Source organism: Magnolia sinica, chromosome 17 (assembly GCF_029962835.1).
Source record: "Magnolia sinica isolate HGM2019 chromosome 17, MsV1, whole genome shotgun sequence".
NCBI classification, from domain to species: Eukaryota; Viridiplantae; Streptophyta; class Magnoliopsida; order Magnoliales; family Magnoliaceae; genus Magnolia; species Magnolia sinica.
The window spans coordinates 3,928,860-3,953,600 of NC_080589.1; the positions used below are offsets into that span (position 1 = coordinate 3,928,860).

The 24,741-nt window shown below is 40.8% G+C and overlaps 1 protein-coding gene across 6 annotated transcripts in view; it reads right to left on the minus strand.

Moving 5' to 3' along the window:
• Positions 1-12,176: 12,176 nt before the first annotated feature.
• Positions 12,177-24,741, minus strand: part of LOC131230817 (protein SUPPRESSOR OF QUENCHING 1, chloroplastic) — a 68,677-nt gene continuing 56,112 nt past the window's right edge. For 4 of the 6 annotated variants that reach the window (XM_058226819.1, XM_058226817.1, XM_058226818.1 and 1 more), the window contains 3 exons: positions 21,705-21,952; positions 20,882-21,031; positions 12,370-15,022 (listed from right to left, as the gene is read on the minus strand). In XM_058226819.1, the coding sequence (XP_058082802.1) occupies positions 14,852-15,022; positions 20,882-21,031; positions 21,705-21,952 (569 nt within the window). In that variant the 3' untranslated portion in view covers positions 12,370-14,851. The other 2 variants (XM_058226816.1, XR_009164101.1) reach the window with 2 other exon arrangements.

Here is a 24,741-nt window from a genome sequence, read left to right on the forward strand (position 1 = left end):
GTCATCTGATCATGGTGATTGTTTAGGACTATTTGCAATCCGTGATGGGTTTGAGCATGTGGATGGTTCGGATTGCTGATTGGACGAACAGTTCATAGACAGTCTTCCTCGTTGATTGGATGGTTGTAATTATCCAAGGAGTATGATTTTTCATGGTGGCCCGTTAATTATGGGCTGGCCCTAATTGACGGTCCACATAAATCGACTGGAGCATCTAAAACAATTAGCGGCTAGGATCTTGAAATCTCAAGAGCTTTCGAGCATGGTCCACCCACATATGGTCGCAACAGACCAACGGTCTGGATTATTGAACCAAGTTTATTCATGTACTACAACTCTGGCTTCAGTGGAACAAAGCATTGATATGATGGGCTTACTATGAATGGTCCATCCAACAAAAATATCCCAGATTGGAGAAGATCATAGCCCTTTAATGCAGGCATGAAAATAGAGCAATGGCCTATATTCGACCAGGAAAAGTCCAAAGATCCAATGGCTGCCTTGTTCCAATCTAGGAAATTTTAGGCGCATGGGGCATCCAGGATGTGACAATTCAAATCAACGGTTTGAATGACTGGATTTCAGCTCTACAACCTGATACTCGAGCTTACTGCAGATTACCTTCTGAAAAATTACAGTTATGCTTCTGTATTTTGTTTTGTATTTACTATTCTATACCTACATTTCGGAAAATAATTCCTTTTGCTTCTTAAATAGAATATATTGATATGGACAAAAATGCCCACTTGCCTGTTGACTACAGGATAAATAATACTTCCCATTTTCAACTGCCAAAATCCTTGTGGCACACGTGTGAGCAATTGCAATCTTGTGATCATGTGGCCACAGTTGCACAAAAATCTGTTTTTGAGAAGTTTTTCAGTGATTTAAACAGCTAGTGGGCCATGGCCAAAAACTCTTCTCCAACGCACATTTCATGGGCCGCCATACAAACATCACACTGATCAGAAACTAAGGATGGCAAAAGAAACTAAGCCAATTCAAGGATAGATTGGATCATCCAATCAGTGCAATTTTTGAATGGTTATCTAAGAAATGTCTTATGGACTCAATGGACGGTTCAGATTGATTGATTCAACTGTCCAAGTAGACCTTTGCAACTGGGAGCACTATAGCTTACCATGGTCATCAAGAGCGTTGAGCATTTCTTAATTTTGCCTGGTTTGCCGTTTTGCAGAAGGACATGGTGGTAAATTTACAAATCTTTTTTTTTTTTCTTTTTCGTGGCCCACCAAAAGACCTGGAAAAGCTGGGGGCCGTTGAATGCATCAGGAATTCCGAGTTCCCACGAGCGGACCCCACCTCTGGTAAACAGGTACATGATTCAAGATCCAACAGTTACGGGGAATGGTCACATACGTACTTACGTATAGTTATCATCATACGTTCGAGCTGTGTGGGGCCCACACATGATGTGTATGTGGAATCTAAACCGTTCATCTGGTGTGCCTCATCATGTACACTGTACTTTCCGAAATTTTCCAGATCGAAAAATCCGTGGGACACACCAGAGGGAGAAACGTATGATCAAACCTAGAACAGGTATATTCAATTGTTGTGGCCCACATAAATTTTAAAATGGCTTTAGTTTCTGGAGGCCCCTTCATCCTTGTGGGGATCACCCGATGACTGGGCTGGATGCGATGTACGAAATACGGTGGGGTCCCCATTGCTCCTTTTTGTGCGGTCAACCTGAGCTACGGATCAAGCTGGATACTGGGACACCGGACTGTTAATGAGCAGTTGTATGGAACTCGCATATCAAAGTGGGCCCTATTTTCGAACGGACATGATCATTCCCCTGCCACATGAACACGAATATAGAAGGCTTATCATCTGTCCGCCACCACCACATGTGACAACGTGGAAGACACGTGCAATATCTAAGCCGTCCATCAGGTCGTCCGGAATAGTAAAACTTTGCACTATTGAACTTGGATCACCAAGGTTGAAATGACTTGCACGTTGCACCGGAGTCGTTCGTAACGCCTGTTTTATGCAACCCATAAAAAATCCAAACTCTGTGGGGCCCATTATATTGTATATAAAACTTCCACTCCGTCGATCAAGTGAGAAACATTATTATCACCGTAAATAAAAAATATCATCGGAATAAAATACTCAAGTGGGCCACACCAATGGAGAAAAAAATGCAAAATTGCTACTAAAAACTCCAAGTTCAAGTGGTGTGGCCTGCATGAGTTGTTTTATATAGATGAACTTCGTATTTTATCTTTAAAATGGTTATTTAAACATGATTAACGTCTTTGATGAAAAATACACATCATGGTGGCCTCACACAGAAACCTATGGCTGAAATACCATCTCCATTTTTTCATGTGGTATGGTCCTTATGAGTAATATATATGGCTGATTTTTTTAAACTTATCTCAACGTCGAGGATAGTACATGATGGACGGATTGGATATTACACATATAAAGTGGTGGCCCCACAGAGTTGGTGTTTTACGGTTTGCGTACAACAGATGTGGTAGCCGATTCCACTGCAAGGCTTCAGATGTTCCATGTCTGACACCCACCCGACTCGACTGATAAATACATCCGTCACGCTAACGTTACTTTCGTACGGACTTTTGCTGCCATAGACGGAACGGATTCATGTGGGTGAGATCCACACCGTCCATCAGGTGATCTACCTTTTTTCTTAGACTGGCCCCAAAATTCAGGGCTATTAAAGAATCAGGTAGGCTATACCGTAGAAAAAGGTTGAGTTGGGACACACACTATTAAAATAGTTCAAATTTCGTGTGGGGTCCACTGTCAATGTATATGCCATCCAATCCATTCATCTGATGCACCATCCCAGGATAAATGGATTTCCATAAAATCAATGCATTCCAAGACTCATGTGGGCTACAACACGTGAAAACGGGAGTACGCACCTAATGGACGGGATGGATCTGATGCATGTTTGTCCCACGCAGGATCCGCGTGCCCGTGCAGGTCAGGCTCGTGCAATCCTTGTGCTTGAGTAGAGGAAAACTTTGATACTCAGGCTGACAATGATGTATGATACACGGGCAGTTGGAAATTACTTAAAAGATTGCAGATGAGGCATAAAAATAATTTATATTAGATCCCACTTCATATATCAAGAACTAATAATTGAAGATTCTATCTACCTATTAGATTGGAGGAAATTGATTGGACGGCTAAAATGGCCCTATTTCAACAACCGAGTGACGACGAGTCAAAGGTCAGGATTGTTCAAGCCATCGTGGGTCCCACACGGTTTAGTTTGAGTTATGCATGATACGTGTACGATTACCTGGGTGCCTGCGTATAAAGAGCACACACTGCAACCAGTAATATATTTGAAAAACTTTAATACTCCGGCAGAGTGTGATTGATGATACGCATGCGCTTAGAAACTGCTTACAAGTTGCATATGTGACGGTCAAATGAGTCGATTTAAACTGTCCAAATTATATTTCCATTTTATATGTACTAGAATCCAAAAATATATTTCATTTGATTATCTAACTATAGGGCTGGCGGAATTTTTTGTACGGTTGAAATTAAAAATATCCAATGGTCCCGTCTCAACAAACAAGTGTCAACAAATCAGAGATTACGCTTACTAAATGAATCTGATTTTGGATTATGATTAGGTGTCAGTGGGTTCCACAATTTTCAACGTTTAATTTGAGTAAAATTATGCCACGTGTACATGTTCTAAGTGCCTGCGTATCAAGTATCATATGCTTCCCGAGTATCATAATAGCTCCACTTGTAATATTTATCCCGGAAGTAGAAGGGAGATGGGAGGAACCGCACTCCGTCAGACCGATATATCGTTACGGTACACGTGGCAATGTAATGTGCTAATCGTGACTGTCCATCTAGTGGGCCCTTCTATGGATGGCATATGTCTCAAGATACACATATATGGAATGATCCTGGCCGTTCGAAAAGTGTTAGCGGTCAACCTGACTGAAAGTGAAGAAGAGTGCGATTAGTTTGACTGTCTAAACGTAGGCCATCCATAATAGGGTCCTCTCGATGGACGGTCCTGAGACGCATCATCATGCCACGTGTACATTTTCAATTTGTCCACGTGGATCCCACGGTTCACCCTTGCGATGACTCACTCTCGAATCTTGATGGCCCATTTACTAAAATCTCCGAGGATCTTTGCTGTAGAATTAGTTGGATTTTATCATTTATTAACCGTTTATTTGCTGGCCCACCTGATGAAGGCTTCAAATTTTCATGTGATTTTAATGCATGGGCCATCCACAGTGGGGCCCATCATTTCAATGGTTTGGATCATTTAAAAATAGAGTCTCATGGTTGGATTCAATCTGATTTTGAGGATATACGCAGTTCCACTGGGTCCCACTATCTGGGCAGTTCCAATTTTTGTGTGCATGTGGACCGTGTATCAACCTTCTACCGTAACCGAGCGTTTTCGTTTTGAGTATTTATAATGACCAAATTAGCCTTGCGTGGGTCGAACTATCAATTTTAGGGGGTGTAATAACAATCCACCTCTCTACTCATCAACCTCTCACGTGTTCTGTGTGTAGTTTGATAATTCCTCACGCGTGTGGGAACGCTACAAATTCACATGCAGCGTGTGACATGATGTACGACGTGTGAGATCTGAGTTTTCTATCAGGTGAGATACAATGTTTAGATCTTCTATCATAAAAATCAGGCCATTTCATACCTCATGTGGGCCATAGAATATCAACGCAAATGGATGGCTAGAGAAAAAGATTTTAACCGTCAATTAACTTTGCATGTTGTCGGCCTATCCAAGGAATGAAATTTTCTAATTTTTTAGGAAAAATATTTAGGAATTATTTCTATCCTTATGGAAGGTTCAGATCTCACACATGTGCTTCATATTTTAACGTGTTTCCGCGTGTGGACGTGTACGGATCTATACGCGTGTTGAATTAGCAGACAACAGCGTACCTGCGTATAAACATGAATATGTTTGTTAGAATACATCCGCCTCGTATTGCAATTCGATACATCCGGACTTTCGCCTTTGAATGTAGATGATCTTCCAATGATCCAAGCCGTTTATATGACGAGTTTTACATCGTATCGTGGATGAATGGTCACCATAGTTTCTGTATAATCGAAGGTCTGGAGCATCCAATCTGATATTTTTCCGGGACATCCCCATCGAAGGGAATCCCTATCAAATGAACCGTTTGGATCATTGAAAAACGCCAGATCCAACGGCCACAGTCCCGATGTAGCATTTTTCAATACATCGATACGTATACTAGCAAATCCTCACCCAACAATCAGGGAACCGCGATGACGTCAGCCTTCTTGTCGTGCCTCCCACGGCAGCTCGGTGCTCCCCATACCCACCCTGTCCACCGTACTCTATGATGACGTGGAGGCATCTTACTGGCTGGCCCAAGTGGGCTTGTCTTCCACTAGTTGGCCTGATGTGGGGCCCACCTGAGCCCTTGGTTTTTATTCCTAGCAATGATTAGTGGGTGATGGTACAAAAGGAGAAAAAAGGGAGTGTATGCAAAACGCATGTGGTTGTTTCCAAAGCACTTTCTATCTTGTTCCCTTTTATTTGTTTTTTTATGTTTGGCCTTTTCTCCCTTTTAGTTAGTGGACGGGTCGGATCCACCTTGCCTAAGGTTCCTCCCCACTTGATGATCCAAGCCGTTCATCAGGAATGTCCCATCAGAGATGGACCATGTGGCTAAGATCTCGTTGATTACAGATCTCTGCAGTCCTCCCACAGGTGAATTAGAAATAATGGTCCAAATTTCAAAACTTGGGTAGATGATACACATATAAGGCCTTAAGATGGGTGGTTTATATATATATATATATATATAGCCATTAAAGTGATGGCCTAGAAGAAACAACTGACAAGATTAACAGTCAAATATTCAGTGGGACAAACTGTAGAGAAAATAATGGATAGGATTTCTCATGGGTTTTGTTTTTATAAGATGCACCATCTTCCTTGTCATGGTTTAAAGACTCATTGAAGTGCGACTCGGTCGAGTTGACTCGGATTCAGCACCACATGATCAAGCTCTATACCATAAGCCATCCCAAGTCGGTGAGTAGGCCGACACATGCCTTAAATCAGGTAAGTGGCAATTTAAGTCATGACCAAATGGGTGGACCAGATATGTGTATTACACCCTGATCCATAGCTCAAGTGGTAGACTGAGTGAAAGACACCTGGTTTCAACACTGCGGTCTAGGTATCGATCCATAGTGGGGGTGGATAAAAGTGAAGTGTGAATTGACAGTGTTGTGTACTAACAAGCTAACAAAAAAAAAAGAAGAAGAAGAAGAGAGATAGACCCATCTTATTACAGTTCTTTGAACTCTACCATGTTAAATTTTACTATATTGCGGTTTTTATGGCTTTTAAGTCTTATTTGAATTGAGGATTGCTATGGTCATGCAACAGAAAAGTATCATTATGATTTGTTGCCGACACATCCTTTTAACTTGTGTTAGTGACAACTCGAGTCATGGCCAAATGGGTGGATCTGAGCTGTGCCTTACCTTGCTATGCGTCCTTTAGTGAGATGGTTCCATCATATTTCCGTTCTTTTAGCTCTACCATATTTAATTCTAGCATATTACGGTTTTTAAGGCTTTTAAGGCTTTTCCGCGCTGGGGATTGCTATGGTCATGTAATAAAAAAGTGTCATCATTACGATTTGTTACTAACATACCTCCTAACTTAGGTAAGCGACAACTCAAGTCATGACCAAATGGGTGGATCTGATCTGTGCATTACCTTTCCATGTGTCCTCAGGTGAGATGGTTCTATAATATTGTAGGTCTTGTTAAAGGCCGTCGGTGACTCCAACGGCTAAAAGCCGTCGGGGAAATTACCCTAATGACTGTCAGCCTCTGGTCCTTTTTTTTTTCTAAAAAAATCTTTTTAATTTTTAATTTTTTTAGCGACCATGTTAAATTCTACAGGCTTATCTGAATTGGAGATTGCTATGGTCATGCAATAGAAAAGTGCATTCATTTCGATTTGTTGTTGACACACTTGTTAATTAGGGTAAGAGAACTGGAATCATGGCCAAATAGGTAAATCTCATCCATGCATTACCTTACTGTCTCCTTTGGTGAGATGGTTCTATCACATTGTAGTTCTTTGACCTCTACTAAGTTAAATTTTACTATATTATGTATCTTTTGGCTTTCAAGGCTTATTTGAATTGAGGATTAGTATGGTCATGAAATAGAAAAATGCTATCATTATGAATTTACCACTGTAAAACCAAACATAGCCAACCTTAGTCAAATGTAAATGTTTATAATCATTGCACTTCTCGATCGCAATCCTGTGCAAATTTTAAATCTAAACAAATACATCAGTGTATGGATTTATTAATTTAACTTTGTAATGAAAAAGTGTCATAAATATTGATAAATCATGCATAGGGGCTATTGATCAAATGTAAATGTTTTCAAGAGTGAGATAAAAGAATGAGTAATTATTTTACTTTTTATTACATTATGGTAATCCTCGATCTAAACAGACTCTTACTATATTATCTCTTATAATGATGGAATTGAAAGAACTGGAACATGGTAGAGCCATCTATCCACAAGCCACATTACAAGGTGATGTATATTTTGGGTCACCCATATACTCGCGTGGGGAGGGATGGCTTATCTTTAAAAACAAAATCACAAGATGTTATTTTTCTTATGGTTTAATTATTTTTATTTTCCACCATCACTTTAATGGTTACAAATTAAATTGAAATAGGATTGTATAATATGAGTGATTTTTTAGACAAACCATCTAAGCTAGGGGCTTGCACATGGCGAACCTGGTCTGCACATCTGGCTCTACCATATCACTGTTCTTTCAGCTCCATGGTATCATTTCGGAGCTGTAATTGGTGCATCTCAGCTGTCCTTTGGGAATCAAGACAAATTGTGATGTCAGCCTGGACCGTGGATTTTCCATGGCCCAAAATGTACAATGATCAAACGGTTCTAACTATCACCTTGTAAGTGATCCTAGTTGCATTGTGGTGGGACTTTTTGAACATGGTCCATCCAAAATAGGATGAAACAAAGCAGTGGTTCGGATTAATGAGGCATGGGTCCCATATTTCAGGACCACATGTCTTTCCATAATTTAGAAAGGACCTACGTTAGAGGTTTTGGTAGGAATTGAAAGCCTACATTAGTTTTAAATATTTTGGTATCTTTTTCTATGTAGAAATCAAAGCTTGAAGCAAACTCTTTGTTAGACACTTTGTTAAACCTCTACAACCTAACACTAACCAATCTCTCTCTCTCTCTCTCTCTCTCTCTCTCTCTCTCTCTCTCTCTCTCATTGTGGGTGGTCCGGATCATCCATTTACTTGTAGATCATCCACTAACTTTTGGATATTGGGCCCATCCATAGATGGTCAGAATCATCCCTCTCTCTCTCTCCCCCCCCCCAAGAAACGTGATATACATTTAAAATAAGGCAAACAGCTTACTCTTGACTCTTTAAATGAAGAAACATAACTGCCCAAACATACTCATTTCACATCGTTTTCATTTCATTAATTCTACATTTCTACCCTTCAATACTAGACCCTACTTCACCTGTTCCAGCCGTTAACAATGTCAAAACAATAGAAAATGTACAGTCATGATAACCATCCTTTTTATTAAAAAATGATACAAATAACCATGTCTCCACAAATATTTTTTCAATAATAAGGTAGCGTTTAGACGCGCCCCAAATCATGATTGAAACAAATATCCACCCATATGTACCCGTCCATCGATCGAGTGTTGTATTTGGGAATATCATTATTTTCCCCATGTTTACATCGGGAAAAAAAAAAAATCCCACATCCCACCCCTTAGACTAGTGGGCCATTTCGATTAGGGCACATGAATAATTTAAATATTTCAATTACCTAGTATTGCAATAACTAGTGTATTATAATTGCTATGAATTATAATCACTGCATTTGAATAACATCTTGGATTGGGTGGTTATGATGGGAATGGCGTACAAAAAACATATGTATAATGGAACAATGGCCATTATTTTCCCGTGGACATTTTCCTTTTTTTTTTTCCCTATTTTCTTATGGTCATTACCATCATATAACAATAATCTTAGTTGGGTTTTATGAGAATGTAATGTTATTTTTTGTAAACCTCCATTCACCTTCGAAATGCGTAGGTTTCAGTAATTTTCTCTTAGGCTTACATTAAAGGGTAGTTGGGAAACTTAGACAATAGGTTGCAGACTGATCACCTACAAGCAGTGAAAGTTTTATTTATTTATTATTTATTTTTTAATCTAATTGCATATTTTCAAGGGCAAGATGATTATAAAAGTGGGTCATAGGATAGGTTAGACAACAACTGGTTGTAGGTGATCATTTCTCTCTAGTAGGTCTAAGAACTGATCACCTACAACAGGTTAAATGACACAAGCCACCTTTTTTTTTTTTAACCTTTTCTTTTTGCCTATTGAATTTCTATCACCTTTAGTGTGGATATTTCACCTATTGAGAGCTGGTGACGAGAGATCTGCATAGGGTTGTTACACCAGGATTCAGTGCATGTCTTATAGAGTAGAGAAAAATCTGACTGTCAAAATTGTTGAATCAGTGGTACAGATTAAAGATTGGCTCAGACACCATGATAACAAATAATTTGCAAATAATTTGCTTGTATGTACTTTCTCTATATTGATGGTGTATATATACATTGAAAGGTGTATAATATACATTGAATATGGACATTGTCAAATTTTGAATTTTGAAAATTTTGAGGCCATTGATTGATAATCAGCTAGCTAGAGAGGAGCTTTGATTGATGTAGTTGCCTAATAATTTTCAAAGGTAAAATGCTTGTAAAAATGGGTTGTAGGTTAAGTTAGCCAACATCCGGTGGCGACCCGCTCACATATATAATCCTTCGGTCTTTTGCTCTTAAAATCAATGGATATTTCCGAGAGCAAAATGCTCATAACGGCCGTAGAATTTCGTTTCCATTTCCACCCTTGAAAATAGTAGGATGTTTTCAAGGGCAGAATGCTTGGGAAAATAGGTTGCGGGTTAAGTTAGCCTACAACCTTTGGTGGGTAACAAGTAGTTCTCAGTTGGGTCCTTGTTAAGTTAGCCTCTAGGTCTTATCTATGTTTTGTGGCACTTAAAAAAGAAAAAAAAATCATGCAAGTGGATAAGGTATGCAAAAGAGGTCATTTAAGACAAAGAAGCCCTTGTAATCTTCCCACTCATCACATGATTATCTATTGTATTCTATTCCCTTAATATAAGTAAAACATTCTTTAGTTTTAATAGGGAGAAGGGCTCAAGTCCAACTAGTTGTACCATAAGTTACAATCCATAGCAGATAACTTCCAACTTATTAAGTGCATGCGACATCCAACCCTTCCAATAGATTGGCCCCACTGGGAGGATCACTTGATGAAGAAAATCAGCCCCATCTATTCATCAAGTGGGCCGCACCATAAAACAATATCTATTGATTGGTAAATGAAAAAAAAAAGTACAAACATTGCCCATTCAATGTGGGTGTGGCTGATTTTTGCACTAGGTGATCCTCAAGACGGGGCCAACCTCTTGGACGGGTTGGATGTTGCATGCACACGAAAGGTTGGAAGTTATCAGATGGGTGGACCACTTAACTTGTGGTCAGTTTTAGACAATTTCTTATTTAAAAGTAATGAGAGTCATTGCTTGGGAATTGGGTTTGATTAGCAAGATGTGTCCCTCTCATTTGTCATGAGAATCAGTCATCTTTCTTAAAGAAAAATCACAATTATTTTTTAATAAATGCATGTTTGGTGCTGACAAAACCAAAGCGAATCAGATCATGAGATGAGAATGGTTTTAATTATCTGATCTATAGGAGTCATTGGCTAACCTGTTTTGTGGGTGAAATAAACTCTGCAGTTATCTTTCAGTTGAAAAAAAAAAAAAAAAAGATCTTTTATGGCCCACCTTTTAATTGACATGCCGGGCGGCCATTCGTCGATCTGGACTGTCCATTCATTCATACCAATGATGTAAAAGTCATACCTGATCTTGTTTTGTTGTGTTTGGATCTTAAGACTGAGATAATATCACATAATAAAAACATGGACGGCTATCAGCCAAACTCTAATCTGGTAAAACTTCTAATCTCACGTGTGTGTAAGAGAAGCTGCCGACACACTTTGATAGTTTCACAGGTGCGGCAGGCTGGCACGACAGAGCATGGTGCCTTTTCTCTGCTTAGGTTGATTGCTATATGACTGATCAAAGTGAAATAGGAAGAGTACCGCCCACAAACATAGAAAAGATTAAAGCAATTCTACCTTTTTGACAGAAATTGTTACTTTGCTTAAAAGAACAGATACTAAGATTTATCAGTATCGATTAGATCCGAGATTTGTTTAATAAAAATGCTTGAAGAAAACTCAAACCTCTCTTTAAGTACCCTTTTTATTAAATGTCGGTCGGCCAATCTTTTCACCATAACACCCAGCATTCATCACACACACACACATCTATGAAATGCAACTGACTTCAATCTAATCTAAAACCCAAAATCATTTCTCTCATACATGTGAGAAACAAAGCTTACGTGCGGCAATGATCGACAATATGGATAGACATGTTAGGTTATGGATTTGGTGGTACAAGGGTGTTTAGGTGTCATTTCTATCTAATATATAATACAACCACTGATTACACATTACTTAAATGTACAAATGCTTGATCATGTATCGATTGTCGCTTTTAAAATTAATTTTCGATTTAATGTATTCTTTTGATAGGTATACATGGGGCTCTACATTATTTTTTTTATCAGCATTGTTTAGTCATTTATATTCCCAATCAATGATCAAGCACTATCGATTAATTAAAGATGCGGCACGTGCATGAGTTAGTCAAGAACTCCATCCCTGAGTGACCCTGGTTCAAGAAAACCTGCTCAATCTGGCACAAATCGGGCAGGACCCAAAAGAAATTTTCGGTATTTTAATCCATTTTTTTGTATAAAAGAAAAAAAAAAAGGCCATTTGATGGTCCACAAGTTAAGCTGTTTTGGGCATGATTTTAGATGTTGGTCTTATGATAGGAAACATATCAATCAAGGCACTGATTTTGAGTTAGAGATAAGAAAAACTCTTCTTTTTTTTTGGTATAGGACTAGTTGGTAACTGATAACTGTAGGCTACCTGTGGGAACTTTGGGCTGTACAGTAAATGGAAGTGTGATCTCCGCCGTTGATTCTGCGGCATTGTCTTTGAAGGGTACTTCAAAGGCCAGAGATTGGTATAAGCAGACCTCATCCTCCTTGCAGTAGTAGACCTGCCAACACAAAAAAATGATTTCAGTAGGGCTATCAACGGTCAGGTCCTATAGCACCCTTAAACCGGGTTTTGGTTTTTCTGGGTCTAGTCTCATTCTTGAATATCAGTACCTGGGTCCAATTGGGTCTGGGTACTGTCAGGTACCCATTTCGTTATTAGATCTTGGTTTCTAGTTGGGTTTGGATTAAATAAGAGCAGTTACATGGGTGGGTCCATCTGATGGATAGATTAGATCATACACACATGTGCCACTTTGACACATGCATGGTGTGTAAATGGGCTTTCTCAATATATTCAACACTTGCAACATTACCATTAAAAATAACTAGACCTGACCAGGACCCAACTTGACCTGAAGTGACCAGATTTCAACTGGGTCCAAGCTGATGAACCTGACTTGAACCCAATTAGACCCGAATTAAATCAGGTCCTGCAAGGTGAGACACGAACGCGACCCAAGTTCTTGATGGGTGTAACAAATTGGACCTGGACCTGTTAAAATTGGGTCAGGTCCAGTCTGGGTGTCCATTGACAGCCCTACATTTCAGCCATGATAAATAAGTTGGCTGAGCCATGGCTAGGACAGCCCAGAGTTGTGGACCACATTATTACATGGGCTAGGCTTGGGATGAGCCCTGCCCAGCCCATTCCTGACCTTACCTTCGACTCGAAGGCATCGAAGTCATCAAAGTAATCATTTTTAGATGACAAAAATGCCCATGGATTTTGATAATTCATGAGGATTACCACACTCTGAAGCATGGTAGAATCAGAAATCAAACATATCAAGCATTCTACCAAATTAGTAATTATGTGGGGTTGGTAGTGCTATCAATGGGCCGGGTGTGGGCCTGAGAAAAATCAAAATTTTGATTATGGTGGGCCAGACAGGCCGAGCCGAAACAGTTTAAAATTCCTGCCAAAACCATCCCTGGGCCTAGCCCAGTGACAGCTCTAGGGGCTGGGGCTGTCCTTAAAGGATTCCATGCATGTGGGGCCCACTTTGCTCGTAGGATTGTTTTTCATTGGGTTGGGGACAATTTCTGTTTTTTTCTTGTTAACCGTCGATTTGGAAATCATTGATCCAAGGGTTAGGATCTTCTTATCCAGAAGATTTTCGAGGCATGCCCCAAAATGCTAGGGATTTGGACCAATGGACTACAGCGTTGTCAGTGGGGCAGCCCGAGATCTGTCCAAGCCCGGCACACATACAAAATCCTAGGCCTGAGCCTAACCCGGGCCCATGACAGGTCAGAACAAACAGGCCCAATCCACGACCATGATGATTGTGCATGACCCAAGCTTGAGCTAGGCATGTCCCATCATGCATGATATATTACTAAATGGCCTCGGGCTTGTATTCAAGCCGAAGCCTGTCTGAAAGCCTGTCAGGCCAGCCCGGCCATTGACAGCCCTAACATACAATGGTCCCACGTGTATGGAATCCTGTGCCTAGTTTTATAATTATCATAAGTTAGGGGGATTTTGGACAGTTCAATAGATGAGTCTGAACTGTCCATCAAGTCAGGAAAAAATTTCATAGGCTAAAATGCAAAAATCACATTGATTGGGTGATTCAACCTGTTCTTGATTTTGGCCTTATTTTTCTGGTTATCCTTTTCCCATTCCATGTATGGGATAGTAGCTATGTACAGGATGGACAGATCAACGGAGCCCGGCTTTTGATCCAAAAGAAAACAAGAGAAGGAAAGGAGAAGTGAGTTGAGGAGAATTTGAAAGTTGTTGGATTGTAAATTCAATCCAAAAACCTATCTAAATTCAAGAAGATATCTCAAGTCTTTTGCTCTAAGAAATGAAATTTCATTCATATTCAACAAAATGTCCTACAATCTTCAAAACAAGTACTTGTAATAAGCCCTGGAACTACTAAACAGCCTTGTAACAAACTTCGTAACTAACCTTGGTAGGCTTAAGTCTTGTGGTGTTGGCTGCCCTAATCGATCCCAGACCTCCATATAGGTCAGGTCCACTTGCACTGTATTAGCCTACCTTATTGGGAAGGACTCGTCCTCGAGTCATCACATTCTTTTTCAAATTGGTGGTGCCACCAACGTATGGGACAAGATGCTTGATATACGTTCACTGTTTGTATGCGGCTAGGCAATCGAAGATGGTAGGCATTATCATTGGTCTTCTCTATGATCATATGAGGGCCAATCTTTTTCTCCTAGTTTGTGGTAGTCACTAGCAGGAAAGTGCTCCTTGGTGAGCACGGCCCACATGTAATGACCTACTTCAAGAACGACTCAATGTTTATGTGTATCTGTTGCTTCCTTGTGGCAGGTGTTTTGTGCTTCAATTTGAGTTTGCACCTTAGAATGAATGCCCTGCAAATGTTTTGCCAATTATTGGCCTTCCCACTAGACCAGCCAACTTGCGGTATGGGAACAAGATCCAACACAGTCGCCAGATTAATTCCATAGACCACCTCAAAAGGGCTCATCTTTGTAATATGATTTGTTGAATGGTTTATAGGCAAACTCCGCTTGAGATAGAGCTGTCCCACTGCTTAGGCTTGTCTCCCACTAGTGCCCATAACAGATTTCTGAGGCTATGGTGTGTCACCTCCATCTGTCCATTGGTTTGTGAATGATACGCACAGCTAAAATTGAGTTGTGTGCCCATCTTTCTCCACAGTGACTGCAAAAAATGATCAATGAATTTTGAGTCCTGGTTGGAGGTGAGGCTTCTTGGCACGCCATGGAAACAAACAATTTCTTTGAAGTAGAGATTGATGACGTTTGACATATCCATTGTCTTCCAACATGGCACAAAATGCACCATCTTTGAGAATCGGTCTACCACCAACATAATGAAATCACAAAATTTTTTAGTTTGGGTTAGACCCAAAACAAAGTCTAGGCTTCATATCAATCCATCGACCAGATAGAATGGGATGAGGTGTGTATAATCTGACATTTCTGCCCCACCTTTGGAGATTTGGTAAATTTGACAACGGTTTATTGGGACTTGTGGAAGCACAAAGCAGAATCAAGTAATCACAATTGCACAAACAAACCCAACAAGAAGACAATCTGAATTTTATGTAGAAAAACCCTTGTGGGAAAAAGCCACAACACAAAGCGACAAATAATGCACTATGAAAGTAATATTACGATATAGTAGATCTTACCGATTCGAACAACCCTCGAATCTCCTTGAATCCCTAGCTATGCCCTTGAACCCTTTAGAACACCTTAGAAAGCCCCAATCACCTCTAATCCTCTCCCTAATCCCGATTACACCTGGTATATATACTACCCAACCAGAATAGGAAACAAATCGCACACTTACGCAAAACTGCGCACGCATTTGATGGGTCCTTCAATGGCATCGACAGACATCGAAGATCAGTCAATGACATCGAAGATCCTTCAATGCCATTGAGTAGCAACTTTCAAAACTGTCCAGCAATCAACTAGGATTTTTCTGGATTTTCTCGATGGGATTGACAGACCCTGTTACAGATAGACTTAAGGCATTCAACAACATGGTCCACTTACTGGCCAATGTTGAACCATCTATGGCCAAAAATATCGTGCACTAACTAAAACTAATGTTTTGTCATGGACAAAATGGCCTTCATTGTGCAACTCCTTCAATACACTCTCTTATAGATAACAATCCAGGATGTAAAGTCACACATTCATGAAGAGAAACCCATCGTGCACATTGTAGGCGTTCCTCCACACCTCACAAACATCCACCCAAATCCTGCCGAGAGGGATTGTTGCTATAAAAATCTTGCAAGTGTTCGAAGCTGGTCATTGTTGCCCACATCGTAGGCAACAAAGTGACCCGATGGCTCAAAGCATTTGCCACCCAGTTCAAGGTCCTAGCCTTGTGCTCGAGAGAAAACATGTATTTCGAAAAACCATCACCCACTTGGCATGACAACGGTTTAGCTTGCTTTGACCATCAATGTACTTAAGGGCTTCATGGTCCAAATATAGCACAATATCGTTTTGTATCAAGTAATGCCTCCAATGTTGGAGGGCCCACACGATAGCATAGAACTCAATGTTATATGTGGAGTAGTTTAACTTGGACCTGTTGAGCCCCAACATGGCACCAATGCCAAAACGAGATGCATCACAACTCACCTCAAACACTTTATTAGAATTGGGCATAGCTAAGATGAGAACTTTGGTCATCTTGAGTTTCTCAAGTTGAAAACTATGATCCGTAGCTTCGTTCCGTTGAAACTTTCCACTCTTCATACAATCGGTAAGTTGTGCAACTATGCTGTTGAAATCTCTAATGAAATGATGGTAGAGGGTAGCAAGCACATGAAAGCTGAATAGTCTTCGGCATTAGCCATGAAACAATTGCATCCACCCTGCTTTGATCGACCTTTATGCCATCGGCCGGCGCATCATAACCCAAGAAAACTACATTGTTCGTCAAACATCTACATTTCTTGGCATTCACATAGTGCTTATCCCACCTCAATGCATTAAATAGACAATGCAAATGCTTCAAGTGTTTGTCACAAGAACAGTTATAAACCAATATATCATTGAAGAAAGCTACAACGAAGTTACCATTGAATTGCCACAACACTTGGTTCCTCACTCTCATGAATGTACTTGGGCGTTTGACAAACCGAATGACATGACAAACCACTCATACAACCCCTTGCTTGTCTTAAAGGCAATTTTCCATTCATCCCCAGGTTGGACAATTCATCCCCAGGTTGGACACAAATTTGATGGTAACCAATCTCCAAATCGATTTTTGAGAACACCCTCAATCTTACAAGCTGATCAAACACGTCATGTAACCATGGAATTAGAAATTGATACTTTACGATACTTATTCGTGGCACGACTATCGATACACGCGCCATGAACTATCCTTTGGGGCAAGGACAATGGGAACTACACAAGGAACTTTCTTGTATATAATCCTTCTCAAGTAGCTCCCGCACTTATCAATTGAGTTCTTTATGCTCTTTAGTATTCATCGACATGTCACCTTGTTTGGTAAACTAGAGCTCAAGATGAGGTCAATATGATGTTGGATATTCATTGGGATAAGCCCTTAGGAAGGTCGTTTGGCATGCTAGCCTCATGCTCTTTGAGTAATGGCTTTACTACATCTGGTACACTTGACAGCATGTGCCACCACAAGATAGACCTTGTCCTCCTCTTGTGTCGCCTTCACACTCCTCTTGTTTCACCTTCAAAAACAATGACATGGAGAGGAAGTTCTCACCCTTCCTTTCAAAGGCTTGGGTGGTACTTCTCCCTGCAACGGTCCCAAAATGATCTTAGCACCGTCCTTGTAAAGGTCTAGGTGTTCATTCTACCGTAATGGACGGCGCTATGACCAAATTGCCATGGTCTTCCCAATAGAAGATAACAAGCATTGGCACCATGTTGCAATACACACGGTCCACATACTTCTTGCTAATTGAAAAAGAAATGAAGCATCATTTAGTGATGTTTACCCGATTGTCCTTGTTAATCCATGAGAGTTTGTAGGGAGTCGGATGTTGCTCCTTCGACAAGTATAGCTTCTCCACAGCTTCATGAGAAACAACGTTATGTAACTTCCTCCATCAATGATCAACCTGCATGCCTTGTCGTTTGGAAAATACTCGAGTGGCCCCAATCCTTCATATCAGTATTCTTTGGGATCAAGAAGTTTATCCGAAGCACCAACGCCTCCCCATCATCACCATATACGATATCATCACCACCCGTCGTTGTCCTAGTAGTTGTAGATCAGGTCGCCACTGATCTCCCAATTGTAACCCATCTCGCTTCCATGCACCATGGGTTGCTTGCCTTTTCCATGAGTGAAGGGCTTAAAGTAACAATTGGCCGCTCGATGCCCCGATTCGTCATACTGGAAGCACTTGAGAAGTTGTGCCTTGACATTCTCTAGAGCGGTTGGTGGTGCTCGTGCACTGCCCACGGTAGTGTTGAGAGGTTTCCGAGGTTGGGGGATGAGATCTTGAAGCTTAGTCGACCGTGGAGCTAATGTCGTTATGGAGGTTTGGAAGGAAACATCTCCACGGGGTTTCTGCACCATACCAAGGTAGCTTTGCATCCCAGATCGAGGCTCGATGGATAGCTTTGAGCACCATCTACAACTCTTGGATCATCATCCCATCAGTCGATTGCAACCCACCAATATAACGTGACATGAGTTGCATCATCAAGCCTTGGAGTTGTTGATACATCATTCAATCATAGTTGAATGGTAGGAATGTCTCGGGTAGGAGATGCTTCATCTTATGCCAAGAGGAGACGGGTGCTCGACTTGTGCACATTCAGCGCATTTGCTCCCACTACGCTGAGGCTCGCTTGGTCAAGCGAATTGCAACAAGTTTCACTTGCTTGTCTTTCGGAATCTCGTAGAAATCAAAGATCCTCTCAATGGTATCAATCCAATCAACAAATTCCAAAATCTTCCACATGTGAACCTCCATGGAATTCGGGGATCTTGATCTTGATTCCAAGATCGTTGCATTCTCTTCCACTAGGAATCCTCTTAAGAAATCCTCACGCTCGTAGACCTCACACAAAGGACCTCTACGGCGAGAAGAACCTTCGAAGTCATCTGATGAATCCGACTCGTCAGCAAATGTGACTCATTGGGTTGTGTTGTGCAAGGCACTAGGATAGATCTGAAAGCAAAGAGAAAATGATATGAAGGCAAAGAGAAACGATTCTCCTTTGGTTTTCTGTGTATTTGAGACAACCCAAAGGGGTTGAATATATAGAGATTTATAGTCATCTATACAAGGTAAATGATAAAGACAGAATCATCTATTTATGGAAATTAGATATATAAGGCTTGAGGCTATACAAGGCATGTGGCTATACAAGGCATGTGGCTATACAAAGCATGTGGCCAGCGGCCTGTCTAACAAGATCCACCACCTACCTTTTAGTCTTTCAAACTCCTCATCCTCTGAATTGATTGCCAGGTCTTCGTTTCAGATAGTATATCCACAAAATCCTCCATGAGGTGGCATCATGACCTCCTCCAATCACCTCAAATTGACTCTCAAACTCTTCAACCTCCGAAGGTGCTGCTACAAACAACTTCCCCTACACAACTTCCACTCAATGTCATGTTCGTTGATTGCTAGTGGTCTATGGTGATGAAGCCTCTCCCTCGAAGACATGCGGAGATTGATCAGATATGCAGGGTTTTTTTTTTTCGAAACCCTTGCTCTTATACAAAATTGATGACGAATGGGATCAAAAACTCGATGAACCCCGACCTTGGATCGAAAAGAAAACGTGATAAGGAAAGCATAAGGGAGTTTCAGAGAAATTGCAAAGTGGTTGGATTGCAAATTATAATCCAAACCACCACCCAAACTCAAGAAGAAGGGCTCTCAAGCCTCCTAATCCAAGAAATGAAATTTCATGCAAATTCAACAAAAAGTCATTTTACAATCTTCAAAACAAGTATTTATACTAAGCTCTACAACTACTAAACAAACTACAACAAACTTCCTAACTAATCTTGATTAGGTGTAACTAATCTTGTCATTAGTTGCCTAAGACTGCAACTAAATCTACACCAAACTAACTACCAACCACCCACAAGAAAATGTCCAAAATATCCTCAGGATTCCCACCAAAATTTGAATTCAAACCAAACAAGTGCTAGACACGCGTGTAGCCCAAGGTGTCAGTTACCCTAATTGATCCCAACCCTCCATATAGGTTAGGCCCACTTGCACTACATCAGGATAATCAAAATGGCCTAGAAAAAAAGTTTTTTCTTTAAAATCATAAGCAATTCATGATGGGCCCTAAAAAATAGATGGGCCAAGTTGTTGATCGGACCCATTTTGTGTAAACAATATTGACTGTCCATATTTAAGGGTTTTGTTAGATGATTAAGATTGTCTTATCAATGTGATGTTTGCATGGTAGACCATGAAATGTGCATCGGACCTAATGTCTAAATCAATGGATTGGACCATAGTTCGAAAACCCAAAAACTTGACTCAACTCAATGTCTATTCGGCTCAAGTCAACTCAAAAAATAGCTATTTAATAGGTTTTGAATATAAACAAAAATATTGACACAGGTGGTCATAAATGATGTGCATGGCTTGTTTGTAGGGTCGGTTGACTTTCCAAGGTTGGTTTCCAAGTTGAGGTTGAGGGCTTGAATCTCTCTCTCTCTCTCTCTCTCTCTCTCCCCCCCCCCCCTTTATATTTTTCATGTTGAACAGCAATCACCCACTGAGCGACATTTGAATTGTGCTGAGTCACATCGAAACGACGAAGTAAGCGAGCTGACTCAATGAGTTTGGCCGATTCATGACTGAGTTGTGCTCACCAGCGAATTTCATGGTGACTTGGCTCAGAATCTCATCGAGTTGAGTCACTGAGTTTAGAACTTTGGATTGAACTAAGAGTCCCAGTGCAACAAGAAGCACTACAACTTATAATGCTCTAAGAACACTGGATCATTTCCATTTAAATTCTAGTAACATGGATGGAGGCATAGATTATGGCATACCTTGCAGTTTATTCGCCCCATGGCAGGTGAAGAGGTGGACCTCCTGAAATGAATGGAAACAGATCCTTCTGGACTGAGAACCCCTTTTGAGGGTTCGACAACGACTCCATTGTCTGGCTCGATGTCCACATCGAACTTGCTTTGTGCTTCCTGCATTTGAAAATTTAAGGCCATAATCTACGTTTACATGCAAAACTTTCACTGTTAAGACCCCAACTATGAGATAGTCATATTACTTTTAAATACTCTATAGTTGGCTGTTTTGGCATTAATTACTCAGGTGTTAGACAGTTTGCGGCACACGTGTCAACATGGCACACTTGTGGCAGAGAAAAATGAGGTCTATTAATCAGGGAGCATGCACTGTGTAGAGATGATGATCCAGCGGGCCCCACATAATTGTACTATTGCAATTGTTTATCTGTAACAGTTTGCATATGTACACACTGTTAGAGATAAATACATTGCAATGGTACAATATTATGTGGGGCCCACTGGATCATCATCTCTACACTGTGATCATGCCATGGACCCAAAACTTGAATGGTCCACTAATCAGTCAGGCCAAAAGTGTGAGTGAGTATGAACTATTGGTCGGGTCCAATGAGTGGAAGTGTCCGATCTATGATGGAGCATGCTCACAATGAGTAACTGATGAATGGCATTGATCATGTATGTGTTCCACGTTGGCACATGAGCTGGGCAAGCAAATCGCATTCATGGAGAGTAAATCATGGCTTAATATAAAGCCTTTTGTTAAATGTATGAAAGTTAAGAAAAAGCATGTGATAGTAAAGAGTGGGTTAATGATTGAGAAGAAGACCTTGGAGAAATGGTATCCTTCGGGGACAGATATTTTGATAAACAAGTTTCCTTCTGTGGAGGAACTGCCATCGATCCTAACAATTTGGGTGTCAGCAGATGGCCGGCTTCTAAGGCGTTTGAAGGATCTTGATTTTAGTGACGGTGGTTGGACTCCTTTCAGTTCCAAAGTACGGAGAACTGCATCTTTTTCATTCAAATCTAGACATCTGATTATGCTGTTGTTCGTATCTGCGATGAAGAACTTTCCTGCAAAATGTATCATGCAAAAGTTCTAGTTAAGGATCACTGTCAAAACAAGCTAAGGTGCATGTGAAACTGAAATTCAATTCCTGCATAAAATGGAAAATCAAATTCAGAAAGAGGCCTATAGTACATCATGCAATAAACTAATGTTGGTTTGTTGCCACTTCAGCAAAGACAAGGTTATATGGTTAGTGATGTAAACAGAGAGGAGCTGAAAGCTTTTGTGTATTTGAGACAAACTAAAGAGGTTGAATATATAGAGATTACAGTCATCTATACAAGGAAAATAATAAAATCAGAATCCTCTACCTATGGAAACGAACTATACAAGGTATACTAGCTATACAAGGTATATGTGAGTCTGTCTAATATCCCCCCTCAAACTAATGCGGGTCATCGACAAGTAATAGTTTGCCAACTAGAAATGAGTGACGTGCAAAAGTGAGGGACTTGGTGAGAATGTTTGCAATCTGATCATGGGATGCAACATGTGGAAGATAAATGAGGCCAGACTGAAATTTCTCGTGGATAAAGTGACAGTCAACTTCAATATGCTTTGTCCGTTCATGAAAAACCGGGTTAAAGGCAATCTGAATGGCACTTAGATTATCAACATGGAGTGGAGTAGGATTCTGCAGAGGAACGCCCAAGTCGGAAAGAAGTCTACGTAACCAGACAAGCTCACTACACATAGCGGACATTGTCTGATACTCGGCTTCTGTGCTTGATTTGAAAACAATGGCCTACTTCTTACACTTCCAAGAGATGAGAGAAGTGCCGAGAAAAACACAATAGCTAGTGGTATATCTTCGTGTGAGAGCGCAACCAGCCCAATCAGCATCCGAATAAGCACGAAGGTCCAGAGTCGCCGTGGAGGAGAAGAACAGTGATCGATCTAGAGTTCCACGTAGGTACCGTATGATGCACAACACCGCAGTTATATGAAGAGTCCGAGGAGCAGAAACAAACTGACTGACGACTTGGATAGCGTAGGCAATATCAGGGCCAGTCATATTTAAGTAAATCAGACTCCCAACCAAACGGCGGTATAAGTCGGCCTGTGCAAGTAGATCACCATCGTCAAGGCTATATTGAATGTTAAGTTCTAAGGGAGTTTGAATTGTCTTCTGATCCGTCAATGATGCTAAGGCGAGAAGATCCTTGGTATATTTACACTGGCTGACCAGGATCCCACGTTTATAACGTGAAATTTTAAGCTCAAGAAAGTATGTGAGATGGCCAAGGTCTTTCATCTTGAAGGAGGATTGCAGAACTTCCTTTAAAGCCAAGATGCCAGTAGCATTGCTACCAGTCAGAAATAGGTCATCAACATATACGAGAACAATGACAATTCCGCGAGCAGTGGTGCGCAAAAATAAGGATGAGTGATGACTACTTTGAGTAAAGCCAGCACCGGTAACAACATCGTGAAAGCGTTGGAACCATGCCCGAGGTGCCTGTTTGAGGCCATACAGGGTTTTCTTTAGGCAACATACCTTATTGTCAGGGATTAAAGACCTAGGAGGAGGTTTCAAATATACTGTTTCTTGGAGGTTTCCATGAAGAAAAGCATTTTTCACATCCATCTGAGCAAGTGGCCAAGAGCAAACAGAATATATTGCCAGAAGATACGAACAGTTTTCATCTTGGCCACGGGAGCGAATGTCTCATCATAATCAATTCCGTATTCCTGTTTGTGTCGCTGAGTTACAAGTCGAGCCTTGTATCGATCTCATGATCCATTAGACTTGAGCTTAACAGAATAAATCTATTCGCTACCAATTAGCTGTTGGTCAGCTGGTCGAGTGACAATGTCTCACGTATGATTATCATCTAATGCCATAAGTTCTTCTGCCATAGCCTTCTTCCAACAGTCATGAGTGGCTGCTTGAGAGTATGAAGTAGGAATAGAAACAGTATCCAGAGTGGCATTCATGGCAGACATAGAGCATATCAAGCGATTAGGTGCTCGATGTACACGATCGGAACGACGTATCGAGGTAGATTCAGGATCTGCAACAGGTACAGTAAGTTCTGGTTGAGTAATAGGTGGTAGAGCTGTACGTGATCGACGCGAGTAAACCTGTAACAGGCGAGAGAAAGTACTCGAGGCAAAAGGAATATCAGGAAAGGTGGTTAGACCAGGAGATTTTGGGGCATGTGGAGGAGGAAGAGATGAATGAAAGGCAATATGTTCAAGAAAAACAACATGTCGTGAAACCCAAACATGACGAGAAACCGGATCATAACATCAAAAACCCTTCTAAGTTTCTCCAAATCCCAAGTACACACATTTGATCGATTTAGGAGATAGTTTGTTACGCTCACGTGAAGCCAGGTGAACATAACAGACACAACCAAAAATACGAAATGTGGAATATGCAAGAGGGAAGCCGTGGAGAACAAAGTATTCAGAACGTTGGTGGGCATCCGATTAATCAAGGAGACTGAATGTAACATTGCTTCCGCCCAGAAAGAACGAGGAACACTCATAACTGTCATCAGGGTGTTGGCAGTTTCAACAATATGACGATTTTTTCGTTCAGCCACCCCATTCTGTTGCGGAGTATCAAAACTGGTGGTCTGATGAATAATCTCATGACCCTGAAGAAATGTACAAAAATCGGTTGAGAGATATCCCCCCCTGAGTCAGAGCGAAGAGTTTGAATTGGAACCCGAAATTGAGTCTACACCATAAAGTGAAATATCTTGAATTTTTCGAAAACCTGTGACTTCGAGTGCAGAAAGTAAATTCAGGTGTAACGTGTGAAATCATCAATGAATATAACATA